The following is a 20,993-nucleotide window of genomic DNA, read 5'->3' as shown; positions in this document are numbered from 1 at the left end:
TTGTTAAAAGCCTTGGGAGAACCGTGGCTGAGCGGTGGGTAAGGCAGGGAGGGGGGAGAGGAGGGGACGGAGGGGAGAGAGAGGGGGTACCTTCTAGTAGCTTTGTGTTTTCACGTGTTGGAACTGACAGGAGCCCTTCTTCTCTGTGGGGGGTGTGTTTGGGGGTATGGGGCTGATGAGGGGTGGGATGGAAAGGAGAGCGAGAGGTGGGGTGTTGGTGGGCAGGGTTATGATGTCACAGCAAAAGTTACAACAGGAGAAAAACACAGAAATGGTTCAACATTTTTTTTAAACTTTGGACTGCCAAGAGCTGAAGGAGAGAGTGGTGAGCAAAGGAATGAAGGGGAGAGAGAGAGAGAAACTAAACTAGAAGCTTGAGTTTTGTGTAGCTTCCTGAAACCTTATGAATGGATTACTAGCAGCTGAGAACCAGGAGAGACCTATAGGGGATGCAAGATCATTTACACATTAAAAGGGGCAGAAAAGCAGGCGGAATTCTTCTTCCTTGCTGTGTTAGCCCTCCTTCCTGAAATGAATGGTAGGAAATCTTTTTCTGAGGGTCTTGGGGGTGGCATGAGGGAGGGGGAAGTTTACTCCTTTTCTTACCTGAGTATCTTCCCTTTATTTAAACTAAGGCTCCACTCCTCTTTGCCTCCTTCCTTTGCTGGTTTCTCTCTGTCTCTGTTTCTGTCTCTCTCTCCTCAGCTTGTCATTCTCCTCTACATCTTCCCCTATCCCTCCCAAAGTCCCAATCTCTGTGGAGGTAATTCAGGGGGAAAAAAGGACTGAGTCAAAACAATGAAAGGAGGTAAGGGAATGATGAAAGGAAAAAGCACAATCTGGGATATAGTATTTCTGGTTAGTAATGTCCACGTGCCTGAACTGATATCTTCTTTGGGGACTGGCTTTGAGGCGTCAGTGGATGCTGCATAGGGATACAGCTGGGCATGGGGATGGGGTGTTTAGGACACAACATTCCTAAAGGGAGTAAGTCAGTTCTTAGCTGGGGTAGAGGAGCTTAGAAGATGATGAGGAGACCCTAGGCAAAGCAGGCAGTGTGATCTTACTCCAGAGTATGTGGGTGACATGTTTAATATGTGGGCAACACTAAGCAGTGATTTTAGAGGTGTGATTTTTCTTTATTGAATGAAGGACCAAATATATTGCTCTCCCTGTTTTGTGCCCACCTGTTGTTGAACATCCTTAACTGTGTTGAGAATTCTGAACCATGCTCTGTGTGTGTGTGTGTGTGTGTGTGTGTGTATCTATACACTCACATGTGTTTAGGGGTGAGACCCTTTGAGTTTGCCTGTATTTAGGCAAACATCACTACAGAGGTTAAAAGGCACATTATTTACTTCCCCATCCTATCCATTCATTTGAAATTGATTGAACGAAGCAGTTCCTTCGGTCTTGCTGTTACTTTTTGCAAATTACTTATTTTGAGTTTCTCGTTTATTTATTTGCTCACTCAGCATATGCTGAACTTTCAGTAACTTCAGAATGAGAAACTTCAGAGAGAAAAAGAAGCCATGTAATAGGAATTCATGGCATTTCTATTTAATGCTTCTTATAACAAAATAATTGATTTCTCCCCATGTCTGCTATAGAGTGAATTGGGGGCATCATTCTTTTAAAACCTAAATGATTGAAGTAAGAAAGAAGTTCAGGAGGGTTGTGCTAAAACAAAAGAAAGATACAAATGGTCCTTAAAAGATTGGTGTGGTTTTGTTAGGTGGCAAGCAGGACTGTGGACAATGTGTGTGTGTGTGTGTGTGTGTGTGTGTGTGTGTGTGTGAGAGAGAGAGAGAGAGAGAGAGAGAGAGAGAGAGAGAGAGAGAGAGAGAGAGAGAGAGAGAGAGAAGAGAGGCAGAATACATACACAGAGTGCTCCAAAACAGTATTGATTGTTTGCTATTGATTGTGTAGGCTGCAGCTGCTGAAAGAGAAAGCCCTAGATGTTTACTGGGGAAACCAGGAGTAGGTCTGTCCCCTGTGCCTCAGTGAGGTGGGAGGTTTTCAGGAGGAAGGAGGGTACAGGGAGTAGGTGGAGTGATGCATAGAACTTAGTAGCTTTGACATCATCATTGTCTTTAAATGAAACAAACAAGAAGATAATTCCAGGCAGAGTGGAAGGGAGAGAAGGGGAGCAGGAGGGACTGGAGAGAACAGGTCTCCTGAAGTACCTGCTTTTCTTCTTGTTCTCTTTTCCATCTTTCCAGGGACCCACAAGACTCCCTGAAGGTGAAATCAAGGGCTCCCAGACTCATAAGGTTTTCAGGACATCAGACTGGCACCCTAAAGGAGAACTTACGGAGACTTGCAACATACCAACAAGTTGGAAGGGGATTAGAAAACCTTCAACACTCAACAATCCCAAGTACCAATCTGAGGGAACATTCTGACCTACACAGGCAGACTGGAAGCTGGATGGGAATCTGGTTGAGGAGGACATCTGGAGAATGAAAGTTAAGTACCAGCCTGGATTTTTTGTGCCCCAGATTCTTTCTGCATTTAGATACTAAGCATCCAGTTCCACGTCTCTGTATACAAGTTCTTCTAGCAACTTATTTGAAGGTGAATATATTTTAGGTTAAAGACTACAAAGAAAAGGTAACTCACAGGGGACGAGGAAGGAGAAAGAAATGAGAATTAGAGGATCAGATTGACTTCAGGACTCAGAGGGGTACGTGTTTCTGAGTGAGTGTGTATTGGAGAGAATTTGACTGGTGCGCTTTATCACCCTCCTATTGTCATCCAGGGGAGGGGCTACTGAAGTGGGAGAAAACCAACCTGAGTTCTCTGGAAGGAAATTTAAAGGAACAAGGGAAAAGACTGCAAGGACTAAAATAGAGCAAGGACAGGGAGGTCCAGGGAGAGGGTGAAGTACCCACGGTGGGTGAGGTGGACACCCAGCACAGGTAACAGGAAGAGGCACTCCTTGGGGGCTGCTTGAAAAAGTTTGCTTTGTGAGCAGAACAGTTTTCCTGGTGACTGCTGATCCACCACCAGCCATCTCTTGCTCTTCTCCCTGCCATTCTGTGGCACCCAGAAGTTAACCTCTGGTTCAGGAAAAAAGAGTTGCGGGGGGAGGTATGATGTGCATAAAGACGCTGAGAATCAGCCTAGTGATTCTGGCTGGGTGGGCACTCAGTGCTGCCAGCTCTGAGCCCGGCTGGACATGCAAGAGATCCTTGGCTCAGAAGGGACACCTCATTCAGGTGCTGTCGGAAGGAGAACGCTGTTGGCTAGGGGCCAAACTTCGAAGACCCAGAGCTGCTCCCCAACATCACCTCTTTGGGGTCTATCCCAGCAGGTCTGGGAATTACCTGATGCCCTACCCTGGTGGGGAGCAGGGAACCCTTCTTTCAGGACGCAGTAAGCCAGACATGGAAGGCAAGGCTGTGAAGGCAATCCACCTTCCCCCAGACTCAGCTGGAGGTGCAGAAGTAAGGAGCGAGGCTCAGCAGTCAGCTGCTCCCCGGATAGGAACTGGTCCCATTAGACACTCTGAGCTGATGGGAGATGATGATACTTATCTTGGCCATCGAGGACCCAGGGAATCTCTAGGTGAGACCGGGACTCAGGGACATTCAGCCATGGCTGCCACCACGTCCACCAGCTTCGCACATCCGAAGGAGCCCGCATCAGAGACCCAAAGGAAGGGCTGGGTCAAGACCAGACACCGACGCCAGGTGGTGAAGGCGCAGGCAGAGGGTGTGCAGGGAGACCCTGATGTCTCTCCCCGGCGTTTCAAACCTTGGCCTAAGCTTGGGTTCAAACCCAGTCCTTTGGAGGCCAGCATCCAGAAGGGTGGAGGGGACTCCTTCTGGGAAGCAGAGCCTGTCACACCCCAGGGAGGACTGCCTGTCTTGTACTTCTCGGGGAGGAGGGAGCGGCTGCTGCTGCGTCCAGAAGCGCTGGCTGAGATTCCCCGGGAGGTGTTCACAGTGGAAACCTGGGTGAAGCCCGAGGGAGGACAGAGCCACCCGGCCATCATCACAGGTAATAACCCACTCCCGGACTGTCTGTGTTCCTCAGGGTAGGGGCATGGCTGGCTTCCTTGTTGCCTGAGCTAGACATAGGGAGCAAGGAGGGAAAGGGGACGAAGGAGGAAAGCCAGGAAGCGGGAGGGGGAAGGGCCTTTCTTCCTGTGCACAGCAGGCTTCCAGGCTCATCCAGGCTAATGGCTCTATAACCACAAGAGCATTTATGCCTGGTATTGATCTCTCGTGGTTCTATACAGTGTGCTGGCACTTAGGAGACCTTAGGTCCAGTGTCTTGCTTCTCATTAAAGGGGAAGATCTCCGGTTCTTTGTCAGTGGGGAAGAGGTGCCACACTCCCCTTCTCATAGCCAGTATGAAGCACCCAGGCAACTCTGAGCCTACAGGAGGGTTCAAGGAACCGAGCAGTGAGTCATGGCAGGGCTGGCCAGGAATGAGCAAACACGGCTGCCAGGTGCCCAGCCCTGGGGACCTGACAGGGTCCCTTTTCTGTGAGCCGCTCTGGAGGTTGGCAGAATGCTACCAGCTGGTCCAAGTCCTGGGGTCCCTTTCACTTTATCCTGACAGCATGTGGTCAGCCTAGGAACAGCAGGCTCAATAGTGGGTGAGCCTAGGATCTTGGTTTCTAGCTCTGTTGTAAGAGGGACCTAAAAATGGATCTAAACGTGAACCTAGTATGCCTTTGTGGTTTAGATCAGAGGTACCTGTCTGGAATATTACCCACATTTATTTTCTACTTTATCCAGATCTTGACTTTCAGGGAAAGTCACCCAGAAGGATGAAGAGTCGGGTTAGGAATACGTGTCTCCCTCAAGTGTGTGTGGGCGGTAGGAGGAGTAGATGGAAATGTTTTCAAGCAAGGGCCAGGGTCGGGGGATTAGACTTGATACTCCACTCTTGTGTCTCATTATCCTTTTGGATCTCCCAGGACTAGACTAGGCACATGGCAAAACCATTTTAACCTTATTACTTGGTTACCCACACCCCTCTGATGTTTGCTAGTTCTGTCACATAGGTGAGGAAACTGAAGCAGTGTGAGGCACCAGGGCAAACTGGAGCTCCAAAGTCCACCCCCTCTGCCCCTCAAGGAGCTCGACATCGCTCCAGATTGAAAACTGCTCAGGTTGCTGGGTGCCTGCAGATAAGTTTCAGATTAGAGAAAGAAATCTGGAAGAAGGAAGCCTCTTTCAATGGGGTGTTGCTGGAACATCCCTTCCGGACACGCTGTCTCCCCCTCTTTGGCTGTGATTTCTCCTTTGGAAGCTGGGATTCCCAGACACTGAGCACTCTTGAGTCTTGTGGTTTTGTTTTATTTTATTTTTGGGCGAGAGAGTGGGTGAGGGGAGGGGGAAGAGAAGGGACTGGACTGTAGCATGCATAGGTGGAGGCAGAGAAAGAGTAGAAGGAAATCCTTATTCTGGGGCCAAATGGAAGAAAGGATGAGATGATTATCTGATCAGAGTTGGCATCTTCCCAGTTTTCCCCAGATGACTTCTTGCTGCCTAATCGCGCTTCCCAGCACCCATCTGCGCTGGAAACTGCATGCTTGCACTATAGAGGAGACCCATGACTCTGATCACCCCTCCTCTTGCAGTAGCAACAGAGGGATCTGGGATCAGTTCCCTGGCTGTGAAGAACGAGAGAAGCATCCAACAAGAATATATGAGGGCGGCTCTAAGAGACTATTGCTTCGGGTTATTAAAAATCCAGACCTGGGGAAACAGAATCAGGACAGTGGTTACCTGACCCTTGTGTTGTCCCTTCCATGTCCTTCTGTCTCAGGCTGTGCACAGAGGAGAAGGGCTTTGGATTTTATTCCAGTCACAGCATTCCTCGTGGCAGCCCCCAGCCCTGTCCCTGGTCCATCTCGCTGACTTGCCCTCCGGTCCATCACAACTCAGAGCCCCTCCCCTTGCCACAGCTTAAACACAGAACCTATTCCAAAGTGTCCCTCTGAATGCTCAGTCTTCCTAAGAATGCAAAACAGGGCAAGAAGGCGTTTGCAGACAGTCTAGCTTCTGAGCTTTTTTTTTCCCTTCAAGTCAGAGTGGCCCCTGTGGGAAGCTGATTTTCCCTTCAGGTCCATGCCTGGAAGACCGTGGGCAGGAGTTCCTGGGTCTATCTCTTCTCTATCTTCCACGCTATAGCTTTCTTCAGATTTGAGCATCACACAACATTCAAGAAAAATTTAGGGTCAAAGTCTGGGGACAATGGGGACTGAAAACAAGGCCTTTATTCTTCAGGATTCTAGCACCATCTCCCAAGGGCCTCGGAATCCTTGTCTACTCAGTGTGTTCAGCACCTGACATTTCACCTGGGGTCCTATGGCTGAGAACCATGAAGTGGCCAAAGGGAATCCTGAAGATGGGCTGCTCTGTTGGTGGAAGAGGATAATGGGTGCAAGTCGGAGACCTTTATGCCCGAGCTCAGAAATGGAATCATATTCCCTAAAACTAAAGACAGTTCAGCTGTGGAGGTTCTGCTGCTCCACCAAGGATAAGCCAAGGTGCTGCAGATTTGACTCCCGACAGCTGTCAAACCTCAGCTTCTACCTGCTTAACTTACACCCGGTTTTCTAATTCTCAATCTACCAGTTGTGGGGTATCTTCTCTTCAGCAGAGACACCAAGCATTTCTGCCACCCCAGGCACAGTAGAGGAACCTCCAGGTGCCCAGGGTCCTTAGGGAATGCTTTCCCTACTGGGCACTAGGTGGCAGTATTGCTTCATGCACAGGAGAGTAGGCACACCCCTTCAGAAGCCACGTAGTGGGGAAGGTTTCTTGGAGGGCTGCCCCTGCCCTGGCCTCTGGGCTGCATTTAATTCCCCCCTCCCAGAGTGCTGTTGTAGGCATCTCTGAGGGTCAGCCTCTTATAAGTCATTCTGTAGGGCCTATGTCAAAGGACTAAATTGGCATTTGTGGGGTTGTGACTAACTTGCACTTGTAGCAACCAGTAAAGAAAACAAAACCAACTAGAGTTATGTCCCCCCTCCAACCTCAAACTCCCACATTCTTCCAAAATAGGAAATTGGACTCCAGAATGGATTGCCGGAATATTTTTATTTAAGGCGAAGGATAGGCAGGCCTCACAGACTTTGGGTGCTGAGATTCTGTTGCCCCCTAGAGGGGAGTATGGTGTGGGTCCCTTGCAAGTGAGAGATTTCCTGGAGTTGCCTGTTTCCTGGAGCTCTGATGTAGGCTGAGACCTAGGAAAGGACTAAAGGACTGTGTGTAACTACTCCAGCGTATGGGCCCTCATAAAGGTAGATACTCAGGGACTTGGCGGTTTAGGGGTTTATGGCCACCTAGGAGTAGCCCATAGTCAGGAGCCCACTTGGATCTCAGCTGTGGACATATGTCAAATTCTGTCCCATCCTGGTGTGGGATCTCTAAGATCCAGTGTCCAACCCTGAAATCATCGTGTTCTTTTTCCCCTCTCTCGCAACTTTTTTCTACTCTTTCAACCCCAACATACACAGAAGAGGAACTTTTAATAGGTTCCTCCTCAGCCATAATTGATTTCAAATGTTCCCTGAAGCGGCCCAACTGGGTAACCACCTGCAGCCCCAAGTGGCAGGAGACTGAGTCAGTAAGTCCATGGCAGAAACCCGGGCCCAGGTTTCTTCATTCAGCAAATATTTGCCGAGTGCCTTGCCATGCAAAGCAATTGGGGAATACAAAGATGTCTAAGAAACTGACCCTGAGTTCGAGATGAGTTTTCCTCCCCCGAGGGTACCCCGATGTAGAACTGGGAAGTCCTACACACCTGGAATCAGGTTGTCAGAGCTGCCGTTGAACTTTTCTTTCTGAGTCTTGATTTCATCGATTCAGAAGCTGAGATAATGTCTTACAAAGTTGTTATGGTGTTTAAATAAGCCCTGTGTGTAAAGTGCCCGTGGTATTGACCCGTGGTATTTATTTATGACATAATATTAACAGCGGGAGGCCATTATTCCTAAAAGCAGTGTGTTAACCTAATCGTCTTTGGTTCTAATTCACTAACCCATCATTTTTCCTTAGGTGGGATATTAACTTTAATTTCTTAGGAACTGAATTTGCTAATCTGTAAAACAGGAACATGGTTAATAGAATTTTCACAAGATGGTCTTGAGATGACTGAGACACTATAGCATCAGAGGTCTGAAAAGACTTTTTTTCCTATTATTTGCCCTTTTTAAGTAGACTGTACTATTTTGACTGAGTTAGACAATGGTATTGAACTTTTTATGGGTCACAAACCCTTTTGTGAATCTGATGAAAGCTATGCTTCATCTCCAGAAAAATGTACATGTTCATATAGTTTATATAACTTTCATAGCTTTCTTGATCTTCTGATGACCATTGTCTATAAGTTTTAAGCACCTTGGTCAGTACATAATCATTGCTTTTTGATTTTTTTCAAAGACACCTGAAGGATGAGATTTCATATGATGCTGTGGCATCCCCTTCTCCCCAAAATTGGGCCATGTTGTCAGGGTGAGGATTTCCATGGAGTATGGCGTTTCACAGAAGTGTTTCGCATAAACTGAGGCATATATGCAGGTGTGAAGTGAATTTCAAAGGGGGGTGTCTGTGCTGTCTCCCCTTTATCCAGCAGGAATCAATGTCAGGTGGAAAGCTGTGTCCCAGAGATTCCCAGAGTGCCTCTGAAGAAGGGTTTCTCTGGCTCTTCTCTTTCGTTGCCTCTTCCCTTATAACTGCAGTGGTCAAGGTCAGAGTTTTGCCATCTGGGGACCCTGCGGAATGGCCCATTTCCTTCTGCACTATGGCTCAGCTCCCTGATCAGGACCGGATGTGCAGCAAAGTCAAAACAATCCTGCCCTTGGCATGGAAAACCATGAATGTGAGGCCATTGTTGGTCTCTGGGGGTGCCTTTGCCCGCTGCGACAAGGATGAAAAGTATGAATAGACTAGGCCTGTGCCTAATGGTTGTAATTTAACAACTGCATATAGAGGAATTTTTATCCCATGGCTGATGACCTTCAGAGGATTCAATGTTCAGTATTAGAAGTAAAACACTCTCTTCCCTATCCCTTCATGCCATTGCTGAACTCTTTGTCCATGGAACCTTCCCTGATTGCCTGGAATGTGTGATGAGCCATAGAAAATAGGTAAACACATTGCCATGGCTGTGTTCCAATAAAACTTTATCAACAAACAAGTGACAAAGCAGAGTTTGCATCCAGATGGACTGTAGTTTGCTGACCACGGGCATTGAGTGCCCCTCTTAGATGCCAGCCTTCTTCTATAGTCCTCTTTTGCTTCGCTTCCTGGTTTTACACTGTCTAGGATGGACCACCAGTGACATTGGTGGGATCAGTGCTAGGGACACACTATTTGCTCAAGTAAAAACAAAGCATTATTGGGCCTCCCCTGGTGGTGCAGTGGTTGAGCGCTGGGCTGCGAAGCTGCCTGCAGCCTCTGTGGCGCCCGTTCCATACCCGGCCGCTGGCGAGGGTTCCGCGTGGTGCACAGACCTCTCCTGCCCCGCCGACTGCTCCCCTCAGCAGTGTATTTCGTCAGTCTGCCTGTTCTGTTCCCTGCTCTGGCTCTGGTGAATTCTCTCACCCTCCCGTGCTTCTGACTGTACCCAGTGCTTGTGTAAATAAATAAATAAATCTAAAAAAAAAAAAAAAGAAAAAAGAAAAAACAAAAAAACCCCAAAGCATTATTGAGATTTTCTGCAGGAAACAAGTCATGCAGTTTCTTGACATGTGCATTCCAGGTAGAGATTATATTTATTTCCTTTCATTTTTTAAATAGCACATGGAGATATAACATATACCAAAAGTTCACCTGTTTAAAGTTCACCTGTTTAAAAGAATAATTACAGAGCTGTGAAACTGTTATCACAATCTGATTTTAGAACATTTTCATTCTCCGTTAATGAAACCCTTTACCCATTTCCCTCCTCTTGTTCCCATGCTGGGATGAATCTCTTTTCTGCATCTATAGATTTACTGATTCTGGACATTTCATATATTATGTGGTCTCTTGACTCTGGCTTCGTTCATTTGTGTTTTGTCATGTTGTAGCATGTATTAAAAGTTAATTATCATTTAGTGCTGAGTGATATCCATAGATTTATTGCATTGTGTTTATTCATTTTTCAGTTGATGGTCACTTCCATTTCTTGACTAATGTCAATACTGCTGCTATAAACCTTGTATACAAGTAAGCCTTATATACAAGTAGATTTATCTTTTTCTCTTGGGTAAATGCCTGGTAGCAGAATTGGTGGGTTGTATTGTTGCTCTATGTTGAATATTTCAAGGGACTGCCAGACTGTTTTGCAAAGTGGATGTACCATTTTGCAATCCCCAATGATGCATGATGGTTTGGTTTTATATTTCTGACCTTGTAAAATGAGATGGACTTCTGTGATATCACTGATGACTAGGGCTCAGCTACTGCTCAGGTCTGACAGCATCTGAGTGGTCTTTGAGAAATGTGTCTTTGTATTTTACAGTGAGAGACCTGGATCCCTATTGCTGTAATCACAGGGCACCCTTAATGGTTGAGATGAATTTTTTTTAATATTTTATTTTATATAATTCTTACATCATTTTTCATTTTTGCACAATGTATGCATTTTCATTTTGGTTTTATTCCCCATACAATTGCACCCCCCCCTTATTTTGATCCTAATCCTTCCTCTCCATGCCCCGTAGTGTGTCTCTGGTTTATATTTGCTTGTTGATTTTGATTTTTATTTTGTATTAAATAGTCTTTTTCCTGATCCCTTATTTGGGTTTTCTAAATTCCTGCTATGAGTGAGACCATCCGGTATTTTTCTTTTTTTTTCTGACTTATTTTGCTGAGCGTGATCCCTTCAGCTCCATCCATGTTGCTGCAAACTGCATGTGTTTATCTTTTTTGATTGCTGAGTAATATTCCATTGTGTATATGTACCACATCTTCTTGATCCAGTCATCTATTTTTGGGCATTTGGGTTGTTTCCATAGCTTAGCTATTGTAAATAGTGCTGCTATAAACATAGGGGTGCAGGTGCCCTTTGGAATTGATGTTTCTGTGTCATTTGGATAAATACCTAGGAGTGGAATAGCTGGATCATATGGAAAGTCTATCTTTAGTAGGTCAAGAAATCTCCACACAGCTCTCAGTGCAGGACAGTTCCTTTTCTCTACAACCTCGCCAACATTTGTTGTTGCTAGATTTTTTAATATGTACCATTCTCACTGGTGTAAGATGGTATCTCATTGTAGTTTTGATTTGCATTTCCCTGACTGCAAGTGATGTTGAACATTTTTTCATAAGCCTGTTGGCCATTTGCATTTCCTCTTTGGAGAAGTTTCTTTTTAGCTCTTCTGCCTATTTTTTGACTGGATTATTTTCTTTGTTTTTGTTGAGTCTCATCAGCAACATAAAATATATAGAAGGAAATATAGGCAAAACACTACATAACATGCACCTCAAAGACATCTTTACAGACACACCACCCAAAGCAGTGATAGTGAAGGCAAAGATAAATAGCTGGGACTACATCAAATTGAAGAGCTTCTGCACAGCAAAAGAGATAATAACAAAAACAAAGAGAAACCCCACTGACTGGGAGAAAATTTTTGCACACAACACTAATGATAAAGGACGGATCACAAAAATCTACAAAGAGCTGATGAGATGAATTTTGGTAAAAACATTTCTCCTCCAGCTTCTAAAGACCATCATCCTAAAAAAGGACCCTTCTTCCCTGAATATGTCTCTTCCCAAGAGAGTTTTCCTTTGACCTAAAATACATCGTTTTCTGTAACTTTCTATCTGGAGCAGCCATAATTGACAAGCATATAGAGAACACTCTGGTCCTCAAAGGAGAAGGGAAACAGAGGGGGGACAGATGGAAAATAAAACTCAGGTAACTTGCTTCAATGCCATGAATTTTCTCCCATCCAAGTACTAACCAGGCCTGACCCTGCTTAACTTCGGAGACCAAACTAGATCAGGGGCGTTCAGGGTGATATGGTTGTAGACAATGCCATGGATTTTCTCTGGTTCCCATTTGGGGTCTGACCTCACTGGCTTCTCTAATATTGCTGTCTTTCAATGGCCACTTTGTTAATGGCCTGGTGCCTGACTCACCAGGTTAGATCTGGGACTTCAGGGTCATTCTGGTGTCTAGGGTACAGGTGAGGTGAGAGAATCACTTATGAGTCGTAACACAGTGGGGTTTGCTCTGTCATTACATGTGATTGTTTACTCACCACTCTCTGGCTATATACTTGACACTTGCCATTGTCCTTCCTGTCTTAATGCCCAAACCTGCAGTTACTGGATCCCCTCTTGGTCAGTTCATGATCTTGGGGAGACAGTTTAGGGGGATGACTGGCCAGGTGGTGCCCTTGGCTGTGCTTTCCCCGTCCTCTATTAGTAGGATATATTCTCTCCAATCCTAGGAATAAGATGGAATCCCAGGGGATCTTGGGTGGAACACAGATTGTCAGGTTGGAAATATTCAGGAGTGACAGGGAAAGGGCTGGAAAGTAGGAATCACCACTGGCAACCCAAATAAATTCAACATTTCTCTATCACCCACCGGCTTTGTCTGTCCTCACTCCTTGCTGCTTTCTTCTTTACTGTTCCCCTGGGGCTGCCCATCTGAGTCATTCAGAGTGGGAATGCCAGGAGGCCTGACTCCTCCTTATTCCTGTCCTAGTCCATGTTTCAAGGAGGCCAAATCAACAGGAGAGGGAGGCTGGACCTTGGTTTGGATCCTGAGTCTGTATCCCCTGAGTAGCCATTAGCTTCAGTTCCTGATGCCATAAACAAGTACATCAGTTCCATGCTTCTGTATTCCAGTACATGGAATTTAATTTCTCTGGGGACTCCCTTTCTGCTCACACCATACACCCCATGACCTTAGAACTTTCCAGAAAGCATATCTCTATGGTAATTTTTTATCCAAAAATAACAGCATCCTCTCCTTCTTATGTTTACTACCTGTCTTAAAAAAAATTCTACGCTTTAATTTTTTTTAAAAAGGACATCCAAGAAATAAAGACCAGTGAGCAAACAAAAACATCCCAGTTCTCTTTATGAGTCAGAAATGAGTAGTGAAGAACAGTATTTCTTGCCCAAATATACAATCTAGTCACCGGAATCCAAAGTCTTAAACCATTTTGAAGTTGAAGCATTGTCAAAGCAACCAGTTGGGATACCAAGACCAGTAATTATGGTTCATTTTTAGATTAGAAGACTAGGGAAGTTACAAAGCTTAAAAGGTAATCAATTAGTGAGTCACTGTTCAAGAGGTGACTCGGCATTTGCTAATTCACTTAAAAATATTTCCTGTAGGTTTTGGGTAGTTTTTTTTTTTGAAAGAAATAAAGTCATTTGGTTTTCTTTGTTCATTCATCCATCCACTTACTCATTCTTCCAACATTTATTGAGCTTCTATTAGATGAAGTATCAGTCATTTAATCACATATTGGGAGCTCAAAAATGAGTAAGGCAGGGACTATCTGCTAGGAATTGAACTGTAATTAGATTATTACAGCCAGGCCATGGGGAGGGGCCAGTCCTGCTTAGATGAGCCTGAGGTTAGGGAAGGAGCACTGAGAACCAAGGAGAGAGAAGGAGGCCTGGGAGGTAGCAGAATTGGGGAAAAGACTAAAAGAGTTACCAGTGTGTCAGATGGCATAGGCCTTAAGTGGGCTTATGTGATCTAGCAGTTGGGAATTCCCTGGTGACTTTAGAGAGAGCATTTTCACTTCATATTTTTAGGGGGGCAGGGCTAGAAGGGACTCCACTTTAGTACATGGAGATATGAGGACAGCTGAGAGAGTGAAGAGAGAGTGTAGGGTGTAGTGTACTCTGCAGCAGGGGGAGGGGAAGGGTGTAGAAGTAGATGCAGATTGAGAGAGATTTTATTATAAGGCAAGAGAGATCCAAGTCTTAAGACCTCACAATATAACAGGAGACAACATAAATACACAGTTAAATAATAGAAGGTGAAGTAACAGAAATGTAAAGCATGCAAATGCAAGTTCAAGCCTTCTGAGAAATCAAAGAAGCTTTTATTTGACAAATACTTCTTGGTACTTACTCTGTGAGTTAGGGAAGGATGGCAGATGTGGCAGGTAACCTTCACTTACTTCTTGCAATAACTCGAGGGTATGGATGGAGACCTGGAACACAGAGAGGGAGCAGATGCTGTTCAAGGTTACTAGACTAGTTCACGCAGCAGCAATATTTGAACCTGAGGATTCTGTCCCTAGAGTGAATGCTCTCATTCATTACTCAGTACTGTCTCTAGCTTTTACAACCCAAGGAGAGAAAGGTTCCAGTGTGTCTCAAGTGAATCTTTTACCTTCAACCCGCTTTTCCTCCTCCAACTTGGCAAAGGTCATGTCTACTCCACCAGAACTCTGGAGTTCTTGTCCCACATCAGCGCCCACCTCACCCTGACATCACCTATAACACTGGTAATCACCAACTCACATCTGTGTTACCTCAGCAGTAGCTTTTAGACCTGTCATTTTCATCACCACACTACTACCTTAGTTTTGTTCACATTTTATCTGTCACCTGAGAGACCAATGCATTCCTTAACTGATTGCACCAAAGGGAATTTTCTCAAATACGAAGAAGTGCAAATCATTTTCCCACCTAAAAACCTTAGATGACCCTGCTGTGCCCTCGGAATTAAGTTCTGCTTCTTTAATATGACACATGGGACTGGCTTACCTCCTCTGGTCCATCACTCCAGGGTAGAGGTGCCCTTCCACAACCATATGTGCACACCTGTACATCTGTGTGCTCTTACATACATAGGCACACATACACACACATTTACTTTCCATTAGCTTCCAAAAACAGCAAGCATCTTGTAGTGACCCAGAAATACCACTCTTTCTCTGACCTTTGTCCTTCTTACAGGAAACGACTTCCTAAACTCCTATTCACTTACTTCTTTTAGTCACTCCCTGGGTTACTATTACAGTTAATTTGACAGCTCTTCCAGCAAGAATCCTTGGTGTAGATTTTTTTCCTCCAATGAGTTCTGGAGAACTGGCCTGTCAAGACAGTTAGTTAGGGCAACTTACCATAACTGCCATTTTACTTTTTAGTCACTGAACAGATAGATACTCACTGAACTCTTGCTGTGTGCCAGGCACTGTGGGGGTGCTTTTACATAGATGGCTCGATCACCACACCACTTCTTTTCTAGGCTAGACCCACCACTGGGCCATGTGCTTAGAAGTTGGGGCTTGTACTTTGTTCATGGTCAGCAAGTGAAACTCATCCAGTAAATATTTAATAAGTGGATGAATGAGTGAATCAATGAAGAGCAACAACATTCAGCCTTACAAACTGTGAAATGAATTATTCTATTTGGAAGTAGGCACTGGAAGATGTGGTCATCTTTCAGTCCTATTGATTTGGAAAATGGCCAAGAGGTGGGAATTCCTCAATAATAAATAGAAAGACTTACATCAACTTTCCCTTCCTTCACTCTACATTTGATAAATATTGACTAGGAACTAGTCTTCTAGAAAATTGGTTATAATTTACAACTTTATCTAACTTATTATTGTTACACTTTCAGAAGCTTTTCTTCCTCTTCTGTTTTTTTTTTTTTTTTTTTTTGCTTCTTCTGGTTTGTATATATTGTCTCTTTCTTATTCTCACCCTGGAACTTTTGTTTTGTGCCTCCATTTGTTAGCATTTTTTACTGTGAAGGGTGTGGAGGGGTAAGAGTGGGAAAATGAAGAAAGTTAATCTGCATTTCTGAAGATTTGCAGGGGACCCAGGAATTTTACTTGGTTTCCTAGTCATCCCTTAGTTTCTCCTCTGTTCCTCTAAAAATCTGGAGTTAACACAAAGTTACTGTGTGTGTGTGTGTGTGTGTGTTGAAATTATTTTGACACTAATCATTCCTATAGGCAGTTCCTAGCTCAATTTTGTTTTTTAATCCATTCACTCACTAACTCATTTATTCATCAGATGTTTACTGAGCACAAAGTAGGTATTCGAGAACTATTTTTGAAATAAACTCCAACTGTATGAAGAATAACAATAAACACTAACCACAGCAGGGATCTATTTTCAACATTGTTTGTTTCAAGGCACATTAATAATTTGAAGTAATTGCACAATAGAATATCCTTATAATCCTCATGATCCAGCCCGAGGCATGTATCCTGAGGATGGAGGTAATCTTGGCCACAATTCCTTCCCTGGGTGTGGCAGTTTCCCTGGGCCATTGGACAGAGTGCCTGACCATGGCCAGGACCCTATGAAAAAGGAGAGGGTGCAAGAAGGCTGCCCCCCACCCTTGACTTTCTACCCATGGCAAGATCTGGGACCTTAGGAGAGTCAGGCCTTCTGCTGGGCTTCAGGAAGCCAGGCAGAGACAAAGAAGGTAGCTGCTCAGTGCACTGTGCCCAGTGTGTCTGCACCTTGCCTGTCACTGCACTGCAGCCTTCCACTGGACCTCAGTCCAACACGTTTGTGGTTCCCACTTCCAGATCAAGTTCCCCAAGTGCCCAGCTCAGTACTGGGAGCCTTCTGATTGCCTATAGACTTCTGGGAACTTTGCTGGAACTCAATGGTCCTGTAGATTCTAAAACCCAAGATGGGGCCTGTGGTAGAATGGGCACTTCCAGTTGAGTGAATAGATGGAGAGTAATCTGATCCCATTCTACACAGAGCACTTAATCTCTCCTGCCTCCCTGGCATCCACCATATTCCCGAGTCAGGAAAATCTTTTCTTCCTTTTCACGTCAACCTCTTATTAGCTGTTCTTGGCCTCTACACAAGCTGTCTCCTTACCTTAAAAGTCCTACTTCAATCTCTTCATCCATCTAAATTCTTTCCTTAATGTAGTGGTTGGAATTCAGGGTCTGGACCTGAGTGCTCTGGGCCCAAGCCCTATGCCAGCTGTGTGAACTTGGCAAATTAAGTTTTGTTCATTTATAAAACTGGAGTAATGATTTCCATTTCATAGAATCATTGTGGTGACTAAATGCATTAACACAGATCACATACTTAGAGCTGTGCCTGGTATGTAGCACCCACCTGGTCACTGCAAATGTGCTATTTTCATCCTTCTGTGGTGATGTGATGGTGAAAGACCTAGAACCTGGCTCTCAGGACCCTGTCCCCCAGTAGGTGAGGCCTGGCTCTTGCTCCTCTACCCTAAGACCTCCCCTGTCCACCTAGTGCACCCAAATTCTTTGAATTCTTATGCATAAGTATCTATGCATATCTATGTGATACAACTTAACTTTGAATTATTATTTGTAGCAACACCTTGGTACATTGTATCCTTAGCTTGCCTTAATGTTTTTAGTTTTTCCACTTTGTCGGGGATAGAGACATATGCTACAAGATGAATTCAAAAGAGGAATCTAGTAGAAACAAAATGAGTTCATGAAGATGTGGGTTCAGCTCAATCCTTTCACTTTCTATGGCTTAGGTCACAGGATGTGCAACAGGAAGAAGCTGTCAGAAGACTGAGGGCATTAAAACATGTCAGAATAAGCCTGGAGACCAGAAACCTAGAGACCAGGCATTCACTGTTGAAATGCCACAGACCTGGAGCCCTTCTGGCCCAGCCTCTGCCTCACAGATGGGACTTCAAGGTGCTGAGAGGGAAAGACACTTGCCAGATGTCACACAATGGCAGTTCCCAGTGTATTGTAATTTCAACTCTTATAGGTTGTCTTTGGTCAATTTAAATCTCTTACTAGAATGCAAAAGAAAACATTAGAAGAACTTTTAATAGGAAAGGGAAAAACCTAAAATGACCTAAAATGTCAGTTAATGAGATCCCGTATTTTTCTTGTTCTTTCTCTGTCTCACTTAGAGGTGAGAGGACCAAAGCTATTTCATGGCAGGAATTTACTCAGAGATCAGCTTTAAGTGCCTCTTTGAGAGTAGGATTCTGAAGGCTCCCCTGTGTTCATGTGAGAACACATGCCCTGTATCCATTGATTACTGCTCAGACTTTCAAATGTTGGAAAAAAGGGATGCTGAGCCCTTAGGTTCTGATTGGCACAGTATTGGGGTTTGTGTGGTCCCTGGGTTTAACTGGTTTCCTAGAAAGCAGTCAGTCTCTTTGGGTTATTTGTGACCACAGGATAGACAGAAAATTCAGATATCATTAAGTAAACATGGGCAGTACATGCTTGTTGAATGAATATAGGACAAGTTGGTCAAATACTGATGCTGTGAAAGTGATAGAATGACACCTTTTTTGTTATATTTACAGACATCTAACCTCATGGACAGATAAGTTGGGAGGTTATTTTCATTGCAGGAGGATCTTCTTCAGGCTTCCTTTAACTAAAGACTCCTGCAATGCCTCTGAATCATCAGATGTATATTTAACACTATTTAAACACTTCATCTAAGGGAGCATTGACTCTGTAAACCATACCTGGTGAAAGACATGCCAAAGCAAATTTCTGAGAGGGAGGTCAAAATTCTTTATTTGGCAGAGAAGAGGAAAAAACAGGAAATTGGTGTTGGTACTGCGTAACTGGAGTTATAAAAGAGAGGTCTCAGAGAGACCTTGGTGGAGATGGGGTAAGGTCACAGAAGAAGGGCTGAAGTATCTCTTTGTGGGTGCCACTGTGTCTCTCCCAGGACTAGGACGTGCTGGCTACTGATGTGTCTTATCAAGAGTAAGAGATTGAAAATATGCCCAACCCTCTTAGAGGCATGTTCTCATTCCATTCTTGTAGCTTTTGCACACCGTACCTTCTGCCTTTTGGGATTTATATCCTTCCGTTGTATTGCTGGAATTTCCAAGCACATGCTTCCCCATTTTTGTTAAGGTGGGAGAGGAGATTGTTGGAAAGAGAACCTAGGGGCATCTCCCTACATCTGCTGAAGAGCAGCAGCCCAGCCCACACCTCTGACATCAGACCTGCTGCTTATGCAAATCACAGCCCTTTATACACCTAGCGCTAGTACTGTTTATGGAATCACATAGTTAAGGAGCAGCAGTATGGGGATGCTCAGGAAATTTCCTACTGCATGTTTTTCAAGGGTATTAAAAGTAGTTGAAATGCCATCTAGCCCCCACCCCACATATATATCTTTACTATTACCCAGGAAATTGTTCTCTCTCTCTCTTTCCTTTCCTCCATTCTTTCCTTCCTTTTTCTTTTTGTGCAAATGACTAGATTAAGGAATATTTCAGTACTTTCCAACCTTCAGCTATTTATTTCCTTGTGTGGGGGAAACTATACTGCAGTAATATGTGATGTCGGCACAAAGGACCACTGTAGAGGACTTGCCTGGGGTGAGTGGGGTGACAGAAGTCTGATGACCACTCTTGGTTCTTCTGAATTTATACCGAGGAATGTGAAAAGAGAGGGGAAAGCCAGTGTATTTCTATAGGAATCGCTGTGGTTAATAACTCCCCTCACTGTGAACAGAGAATGGTGTAGAACATCAGGGGGCAGGCTTTTGCTTTTTATTAGGTGAGTAGTTCTATTTTGTTAGAAAGAATGGGTTTTATTTTAGAAGGGTCAAGTGATCATTGTCAGTTGGAGGATGCTCTTGGTAACTCTACTAATTGCCCCTTATGGATTGAATCCATTAGTGAATTGATGACTCCATTCTTACTATGGGCAAGATCTTGATACATTGGGAGTGTGAGCAAGTATAAGACAGGATGACCTGCTCTCGAGGAGCTTATAATATCATTAAAGAGATAAAGCCCATAAATGCTAAAATGATGGGCCACCCCCGTGGTGCAGCGGTTGTACACTGGGCTGCGAAGCTGCCTGCAGCCTCTGCAGTGCCGGTTCGATCCCTGGCTGCCGGGCGAGGGTCCCACATGGCGCGTAGACTTCTCCTGCCGCCCGCTGCTCCCCTCAGCAGTGTACTTCGGTCCTTCTGCCTGTTCTGCTCCCTGCTCTGGCTCTGGTGAATTCTCTCACCCTCCCGTGCTTCTGACTGTACCCAGTGCTTGTACAAATAAATAAATAAATCTTTTAAAAAATGCTAAAATGATGATAATAATTAGCATTGAAAATGTTTGCTTATTATGTGCTAAACACTGTTTCCATTGTTTTACATGTGAGAATTAATTGAATTTCCCTCAAACCCCTTTAAATTAGGTACTATCATCACCTCCATGTAATGGCTGAGGAAAATTAGATATAGAGAATTGCTCAATTCTTGTTCAAGTTATTAAGTTTGGTTAATCTTAGTTGGTCCTTTGATCTAGAATAGTATTAACCATCTTTTTGATTCTCAGTCAACTGAGAACTTGTGGTTCTAGATCACCATTTGTGGTTCTAGATCAAGGCCTTGGTGAGTGGGCAAGTTGGGAATGGGGCAGGGTTGTCCTGGAGGCCCTCAGGACGCTTCCAAAGGCATTGGCACTCTCTGAAAGGCACAGTGGAGCTCCACTCTGGCTGTTCAGGTAGTTCTTCCTGGCTCCTGTGGGTTATTCTTTTAATAAGGACAAGGCTTACCACCACGACAATCGATGATGAATGCCTAAGCCATGTTGCTTTTTGCTGTGATGACCGAAGAAGCTTCCTTAGGAGGGAGGTTCCTGCCACCACAGATTTATTTCAGATTAATTGCAGTGCTAGTCTTGCTTATTCACACATTTGGTTCTTCTGGGCTTTCCAGGTCCTTTGCTTTCTAGGCTTTTTAGAGGAGTACAAAATTCCCTTAAATAACCTCATACAGGGCCTCCCCCGGTGGTGCAGTGGTTGAGCACTGGGCTGTGAAGCTGCCCACAGCCTCTGCAGTGCTGGTTTGATCCCTGGCCACCGGCGAGGGTCCCACATGGTGCGACAGATTTCTCCTGTCTTGCCTGCTGCTCCCCTCAGCAGTGTATTTTGTCAGTCTGCCTGTTCTGTTCCCCGCTCTGGCTCTGGTAAATTCTCTCACCCTCCCGCGCTTCTGACTGTACCCAGTGCTTGTATAAATAAATCTTTAAACAAACAAACAAGAATAACCTCATATAGAAATGGAAGTGGCAGTAGCTTGTAGGAGCATACA

The 20,993-nt window shown here is 44.6% G+C and overlaps 1 protein-coding gene across 2 annotated transcripts in view; it reads left to right on the top strand.

The window, feature by feature from the left end:
* Window positions 1-2,776: 2,776 nt before the first annotated feature.
* Window positions 2,777-20,993, top strand: part of PAPPA2 (pappalysin 2) — a gene marked incomplete at its 3' end in the record, with an annotated part of 286,538 nt that continues 268,321 nt past the window's right edge. For both annotated transcript variants that reach the window (XM_084251295.1, XM_084251294.1), the window contains exon 1: window positions 2,777-4,005. In XM_084251295.1, the coding sequence (XP_084107421.1) occupies window positions 3,096-4,005 (910 nt within the window). In that variant the 5' untranslated portion in view covers window positions 2,777-3,095. The remainder of the gene's footprint in view (window positions 4,006-20,993) is intronic.

This window comes from Talpa europaea (assembly GCF_964194135.1).
Source record: "Talpa europaea genome assembly, chromosome: 12".
In the NCBI taxonomy this organism is placed as follows: domain Eukaryota; kingdom Metazoa; phylum Chordata; class Mammalia; order Eulipotyphla; family Talpidae; genus Talpa; species Talpa europaea.
Note: the sequence above shows the minus strand (reverse complement) of the source record. Positions and strands in the feature narration are given on the sequence as shown.